This window comes from Drosophila novamexicana, unplaced genomic scaffold (assembly GCF_003285875.2).
Source record: "Drosophila novamexicana strain 15010-1031.04,08,12 unplaced genomic scaffold, DnovRS2.1 tig00000564-arrow-pilon, whole genome shotgun sequence".
Lineage (NCBI taxonomy): Eukaryota > Metazoa > Arthropoda > Insecta > Diptera > Drosophilidae > Drosophila > Drosophila novamexicana.
Window position 1 is genome coordinate 508,899 of NW_020824810.1, and position 8,395 is coordinate 517,293.

The 8,395-nt window shown below is 37.3% G+C and overlaps 1 protein-coding gene across 1 annotated transcript; it reads right to left on the reverse strand.

Moving 5' to 3' along the window:
- Nucleotides 1-6,086: 6,086 nt before the first annotated feature.
- On the reverse strand, nt 6,087-7,333 carry LOC115762487 (eukaryotic translation initiation factor 3 subunit F-2). The gene has a single exon (XM_030704724.1). The coding sequence runs from the start codon at nt 7,212-7,214 to the stop codon at nt 6,342-6,344; it is 873 nt and encodes a 290-aa protein (XP_030560584.1). The 5' UTR covers nt 7,215-7,333; the 3' UTR covers nt 6,087-6,341.
- Between the last annotated feature and the right edge of the window lie 1,062 nt (nt 7,334-8,395).

Here is an 8,395-nt window from a genome sequence, read left to right on the forward strand (position 1 = left end):
ATTTCCCACACCCGTAGCTCGGTCAAATCTCATCTGATTTTCTTAAGATTTGGATTTTTATTCATATTTCGACCCCATTATTAATTTTGCATCAAAATCTGGGAACATTATTTTTACTCAAAATTCATGTAAAAATGGTACCCTCAAATATCCAATATAGACATAGGTCAAAATTTCCCACACCCGTAACTCGGTCAAATCTCATCTGATTTTCTAAAGGTTTGGGTTTTTATTCATATTTCGACCCCTTTATCAATTTTGCATCAAAATCTGGGAACATTATTTTTACCCAAAATGCATGTGAATATGGTACCCTTAAATATCCAATATAGACATAGGTCAAAATTTCTCACACCCGTAACTCGGTCAAATCTCATCTGATTTTCTTAAGGTTTGTTTTTTTATTCATATTTTGACACCTTTATCAATTTTGCATCAAAATCTGGGAACATTATTTTTTTTACCCAAAATTCATGTGAAAATGGTACCCTCAAATATCCAGTATAGACATAGGTCAAAATTTCCCACACCCGTAGCTCGGTCAAATCTCATCTGATTTTCTTAAGGCTTGGGTTTTTATTCATATTTCGACCCCTTTATCAATTTTGCATCAAAATCTGGGAACCCTATTTCTACTCAAAATTCATGTAAAAATGGTACCCTCAAATATCCAATATAAACATAAGTCAAAATTTCCCACTCCCGTAACTCGGTCAAATCTCATCTGATTTTCTTAAGGTTTGCGTTTTTATTCATATTTCGACCCCTTTATCAATTTTGCATCAAAATCTGGGAACATATTTTTTACTCAAAATTCATGTAAAAGTGGGACCCTCAAATATCCAGTATAGACATAGGTCAAAATTTCCCACACCCGTAGCTCGGTCAAATCTCATCTGATTTTCTAAAGGTTTGGGTTTTTATTCATATTTCGACCCCTTTATCAATTTTGCATCAAAATCTGGGAACATTATTTTTACCCAAAATTCATGTGAAAATGGTACCCTCAAATATCCAGTATAGACATAGGTCAAAATTTCCCACACCCGTAGCTCGGTCAAATCTCATCTGATTTTCTTAAGGCTTGGGTTTTTATTCATATTTCGACCCCTTTATCAATTTTGCATCAAAATCTGGGAACCCTATTTCTACTCAAAATTCATGTAAAAATGGTACCCTCAAATATCCAATATAAACATAAGTCAAAATTTCCCACTCCCGTAACTCGGTCAAATCTCATCTGATTTTCTTAAGGTTTGCGTTTTTATTCATATTTCGACCCCTTTATCAATTTTGCATCAAAATCTGGGAACATATTTTTTACTCAAAATTCATGTAAAAGTGGGACCCTCAAATATCCAGTATAGACATAGGTCAAAATTTCCCACACCCGTAGCTCGGTCAAATCTCATCTGATCTTCTTAAGGCTTGGGTTTTTATTCATATTTCGACCCCTTTATCAATTTTGCATCAAAATCTGGGAACCCTATTTCTACTCAAAATTCATGTAAAAATGGTACCCTTAAATATCCAATATAGACATAGGTCAAAATTTCCCACACCCGTAACTCGGTCAAATCTCATCTGATTTTCTTAAGATTTGGATTTTTATTCATATTTCGACCCCATTATCAATTTTGCATCAAAATCTGGGAAGATATTTTTTACTCAAAATTCATGTAAAAATGGTACCCTCAAATATCCAATATAGACATAGGTCAAAATTTCCCACACCCGTAGCTCGGTCAAATCTCATCTGATTTTCTTAAGGCTTGGGTTTTTATTCATATTTCGACCCTTTTATCAATTTTGCATCAAAATCTGGGAACCCTATTTCTACTCAAAATTCATGTAAAAATGGTACCCTCAAATATCCAATGTAGACATAGGTCAAAATTTCTCACACCCGTAACTCGGTCAAATCTCATCTGATTTTCTTAAGGTTTGGATTGTTATTCATATTTCGACAACATTATCAATTTTGCATCAAAATCTGGGAACATTATTTTTACCCAAAATTCATGTGAAAATGGTACCCTCAAATATCCAATATAGACATAGGTCAAAATTTCCCACACCCGTAACTCGGTCAAATCTCATCTGATTTTCTTAAGATTTGGATTTTTATTCATATTTCGACCCCATTATCAATTTTGCATCAAAATCTGGGAAGATATTTTTTACTCAAAATTCATGTAAAAATGGTACCCTCAAATATCCAATATAGACATAGGTCCAAATTTCCCACACCCGTAGCTCGGTCAAATCTCATCTGATTTTCTTAAGGCTTGGGTTTTTATTCATATTTCGGCCCCATTATCAATTTTGCATCAAAATCTGGGAAGATATTTTTTACTCAAAATTCATGTAAAAATGGTACCCTCAAATATCCAATATAGACATAGGTCAAAATTTCCCACACCCGTAGCTCGGTCAAATCTCATCTGATTTTCTTAAGGCTTGGGTTTTTATTCATATTTCGACCCCTTTATCAATTTTGCATTAAAATCTGGGAACATTATTTTTACCGAAAATTCATGTGAAAATGGTACCCTCAAATATCCAATATAGACATAGGTCAAAATTTCCCACACCCGTAGCTCGGTCAAATCTCATCTGATTTTCTTAAGGCTTGGGTTTTTATTCATATTTCGACCCCTTTATCAATTTTGCATCAAAATCTGGGAACCCTCTTTCTACTCAAAATTCATGTAAAAATGGTACCCTCAAATATCCAATATAGACATAATTCAAAATTTCCCACACCCGTAGCTCGGTCAAATCTCATCTGATTTTCTTAAGGCTTGGGTTTTTATTCATATTTCGACCCCTTTATCAATTTTGCATCAAAATCTAGGAACCCTATTTCTACTCAAAATTCATGTAAAAATGGTACCCTCAAATATCCAATATAGACATAGGTCAAAATATTCCACACCCGTAGCTCGGTCAAATCTCATCTGATTTTCTTAAGGCTTGGGTTTTTATTCATATTTCGACCCCTTTATCAATTTTGCATCAAAATCTGGGAACATTATTTTTACCCAAAATTCATGTGAAAATGGTACCCTCAAATATCCAATATAGACATAGGTCAAAATTTCCCACACCCGTAGCTCGGTCAAATCTCATCTGATTTTCTTAAGGCTTGGGTTTTTATTCATATTTCGACCCCTTTATCAATTTTGCATCAAAATCTGGGAACCCTATTTCTACTCAAAATTCATGTAAAAATGGTACCCTCAAATATCCAATATAGACATAGGTCAAAATTTCCCACACCCGTAGCTCGGTCAAATCTCATCTGATTTTCTTAAGATTTGGATTTTTATTCATATTTCGAACCCATTATCAATTTTGCATCAAAATCTGGGAAGATATTTTTTACTCAAAATTCATGTAAAAATGGTACCCTCAAATATCCAATATAGACATAGGTCAAAATTTCCCACACCCGTAACTCGGTCAAATCTCATCTGATTTTCTAAAGGTTTGGGTTTTTATTCATATTTCGACCCCATTATCAATTTTGCATCAAAATCTGGTAACAATATTTTTACCCAAAATTCATGTGAAAATGGTACCCTCAAATATCCAGTATAGACATAGGTCAAAATTTCCCACACCCGTAGCTCGGTCAAATCTCATCTGATTTTCTTAAGGCTTGGGTTTTTATTCATATTTCGACCCTTTTATCAATTTTGCATCAAAATCTGGGAACCCTATTTCTACTCAAAATTCATGTAAAAATGGTACCCTCAAATATCCAATGTAGACATAGGTCAAAATTTCTCACACCCGTAACTCGGTCAAATCTCATCTGATTTTCTTAAGGTTTGGATTGTTATTCATATTTCGACAACATTATCAATTTTGCATCAAAATCTGGGAACATTATTTTTACCCAAAATTCATGTGAAAATGGTACCCTCAAATATCCAATATAGACATAGGTCAAAATTTCCCACACCCGTAACTCGGTCAAATCTCATCTGATTTTCTTAAGATTTGGATTTTTATTCATATTTCGACCCCATTATCAATTTTGCATCAAAATCTGGGAAGATATTTTTTACTCAAAATTCATGTAAAAATGGTACCCTCAAATATCCAATATAGACATAGGTCCAAATTTCCCACACCCGTAGCTCGGTCAAATCTCATCTGATTTTCTTAAGGCTTGGGTTTTTATTCATATTTCGGCCCCATTATCAATTTTGCATCAAAATCTGGGAAGATATTTTTTACTCAAAATTCATGTAAAAATGGTACCCTCAAATATCCAATATAGACATAGGTCAAAATTTCCCACACCCGTAGCTCGGTCAAATCTCATCTGATTTTCTTAAGGCTTGGGTTTTTATTCATATTTCGACCCCTTTATCAATTTTGCATTAAAATCTGGGAACATTATTTTTACCGAAAATTCATGTGAAAATGGTACCCTCAAATATCCAATATAGACATAGGTCAAAATTTCCCACACCCGTAGCTCGGTCAAATCTCATCTGATTTTCTTAAGGCTTGGGTTTTTATTCATATTTCGACCCCTTTATCAATTTTGCATCAAAATCTGGGAACCCTCTTTCTACTCAAAATTCATGTAAAAATGGTACCCTCAAATATCCAATATAGACATAATTCAAAATTTCCCACACCCGTAGCTCGGTCAAATCTCATCTGATTTTCTTAAGGCTTGGGTTTTTATTCATATTTCGACCCCTTTATCAATTTTGCATCAAAATCTAGGAACCCTATTTCTACTCAAAATTCATGTAAAAATGGTACCCTCAAATATCCAATATAGACATAGGTCAAAATATTCCACACCCGTAGCTCGGTCAAATCTCATCTGATTTTCTTAAGGCTTGGGTTTTTATTCATATTTCGACCCCTTTATCAATTTTGCATCAAAATCTGGGAACATTATTTTTACCCAAAATTCATGTGAAAATGGTACCCTCAAATATCCAATATAGACATAGGTCAAAATTTCCCACACCCGTAGCTCGGTCAAATCTCATCTGATTTTCTTAAGGCTTGGGTTTTTATTCATATTTCGACCCCTTTATCAATTTTGCATCAAAATCTGGGAACCCTATTTCTACTCAAAATTCATGTAAAAATGGTACCCTCAAATATCCAATATAGACATAGGTCAAAATTTCCCACACCCGTAACTCGGTCAAATCTCATCTGATTTTCTAAAGATTTGGATTTTTATTCATATTTCGACCCCATTATCAATTTTGCATCAAAATCTGGGAAGATATTTTTTACTCAAAATTCATGTAAAAATGGTACCCTCAAATATCCAATATAGACATAGGTCAAAATTTCCCACACCCGTAGCTCGGTCAAATCTCATCTGATTTTCTTAAGGCTTGGGTTTTTATTCATATTTCGACCCCTTTATCAATTTTGCATCAAAATCTGGGAACATTATTTTTACCCAAAATTCATGTGAAAATGGTACCCTCAAATATCCAATATAGACATAGGTCAAAATTTCCCACACCCGTAGCTCGGTCAAATCTCATCTGATTTTCTTAAGGCTTGGGTTTTTATTCATATTTCGACCCCTTTATCAATTTTGCATCAAAATCTGGGAACCCTATTTCTACTCAAAATTCATGTAAAAATGGTACCCTTAAATATCTAATATAGACATAGGTCAAAATTTCTCACACCCGTAACTCGGTCAAATCTCATCTGATTTTCTTAAGGTTTGGTTTTTTATTCATATTTTGACCCCTTTATCAATTTTGCATCAAAATCTGGGAACATTATTTTTACCCAAAATTCATGTGAAAATGGTACCCTCAAATATCCAGTATAGACATAGGTCAAAATTTCCCACACCCGTAACTCGGTCAAATCTCATCTGATTTTCTTAAGGTTTGGTTTTTTATTCATATTTTGACCCCTTTATCAATTTTGCATCAAAATCTGGGAACATATTTTTTACTCAAAATTCATGTAAAAGTGGTACCCTCAAATATCCAATATAGACATAGGTCAAAATTTCCCACACCCGTAACTCGGTCAAATCTCATCTGATTTTCTTAAGGCTTGGGTTTTTATTCATATTTCGACCACTTTATCAATTTTGCATCAAAATCTAGGAACATTATGGGGTTTGGCTCTTAGTCTTAGTATTTAATATGTCGCACGGGCAAAGCCGGGGAATACCCGCTAGTATATATATACATATATACAGGATGCATACTAAAAGCTCCTTAAAAAAATCGATTTCTTTATGCGTGCCTGTGTGTTATTATTTGCCAACCCGTTGTCAATCGTTTATTTAGAATCGTATTTGTGGGATAATCAAGGGATGTTTAGTGGTCGGGCAGATAGGACAGCTTCTCGCTGAGCTCCATCTGGGTCTTGATCATGGTGGACAGTGTAATGCTCATCAGCATGTTGCGGACATTCGCATTGAACATGAGACGAAAACTCTCCGCGTCGAGAAGCGGCACCGAGGTCAGAGCATCGTGCAGAGCACGTCCTATGCTGTTGTCCGGCCGACGCTTGCGGGCCAGGACATCGTTGATGTAGCGCATCACCAGCTCCAGCTTTTGCTCCAGTTCACGTGTCGCCTCCATCACGTGCACCAGCTCGGGCAGCATGCGGCCCAGCTGCTTGGTGGGATGCAGCGCCTGCTTCTGCATCAGCCGCAGCGCCACCGACTCATCCCCATCCGTGTTCAGCTTGAGCAGCGGCAGCAGCGTGAACAGCAGCCCACGCGTACCGCCCGGCACGCCCATCGTGACGCCGCAATAGAGCCGTGTGCTCAGATGTCCGCCACGCAGCGTAGTGTCCACCAGCAGATGCAGCGGCTGCACATCGCCGCATTCCCGCGAATAGTAGGCATGCAGTGCGGCCGCCGAGCGGGATAGGGATTTGCCTGTGCTATACCAGCCGATGATCTTCTCCTGCGGATAGGTGATCTGATTCAGTTCGAACATCTCGCTGGCGTACTGTGTGTCCAGCTTGAACTGCTCCATTTCGCCGATCTGCTGCTCCTTGTGCTGCACCGTGTAGCTGTTGGTTATCTCGATGATGTCGTTGCATCTGTCGCGGCGACCCAAAAGTGTGCCCACAGCCATTTTGGCCGTTTTGGGGCGACGCTCATAGGCGGCTATAATCTGGAACAGCACCAACGGCTGCAGGCGCACCTTGGTCTGCAGCTTATAGTTCGAGATGGACATTTTTGGAACGTGTTTTGCCTTTTCAAATGTGTGAGAAATGCAAAATTCAGAATTGAAAGTTCGAAACAGCTGCGTGAAGTTGGCTGCAATTAAAACATGGCCAGTGCTGGGTAATGCGTGTGTGAGGCAGTGCTGTAAAAGCTTTGCTCAGCGCAGTTAATCAGTTAGAGAGGAGTGGGACTAAGGTATGATATTTAGTTAAAATATTAATAACCAAAATTTCTACCAGTGTAAGAGTCTATTCAAAGCTCAATCAGCTTAAATTGTCTTTAAAGTCTCAACTTTGTATAAGTTTATGAAATTTCCAAACAAAACGCCCATTTGCAGTGCTCAACATCGATAAAAATCGATTACCCAGATGCATGACTATCTACGAACACCTAACAAAACGCTTGAAAGTGTCAAAAACATTTCTCCGCCCGTCTCTCTCCTCTCTCTACCCCTCACTCACTCTTTCTCACTGTGCCATTGTTGCAAATTTGGTTACTAACAAGCATATCCTTTATGTCTCATGCACGGCCCGTCGACCCGACCTACACTTCCACTTCCACTTGAACGAACGGCCTTTTGCGCTTGACCGCCTCCGTCCGGGTTGCGACATATGGAAATGCCATAAAAAAGAAATACATATACATATATAGGCAAATGGTATGGGAAAAAAATTAGGAAATTCCTGGCAAACACTTTGACTTTGCCTTGACAAAAATGTGCACAACAGCAAAGTTTTCAATTTATAATCAAAACAAGTGAGACACAGGCACACGGACACATGGCGAATGTCCAGGACTAGCTGATTAGTACGCTGACTCTAGCAAAAAGTTTTTCCCATTTTTGATGCGAGTTCGCCAAGTTATAATTCGGGCGTATTTGTTGTACTACTTGTAGAAAATTGTACGGGTAAAGAGATCAAATATGAACTCCTCTGTAAGTTGCCTGAATTATCTTGGCCACGCCTACTTGATTGTACTCTATTGGAGCTAGGAATGGAAATTATGTGTATAGATCAAATATGAACTCTTCTAAAAGACGGCTTGAAAATAATTCTGTACAGGCCTTCTTTTGCCCCCTCAATTCGGGATAATTCGATAATACATTCTAAAGTTTCGGATATGAACTCCTCTATAAGTTGACTTTCGACTTTAGCGGCTTTAGGTCTTCAGGCCTTCTCTATAAGTTGATTC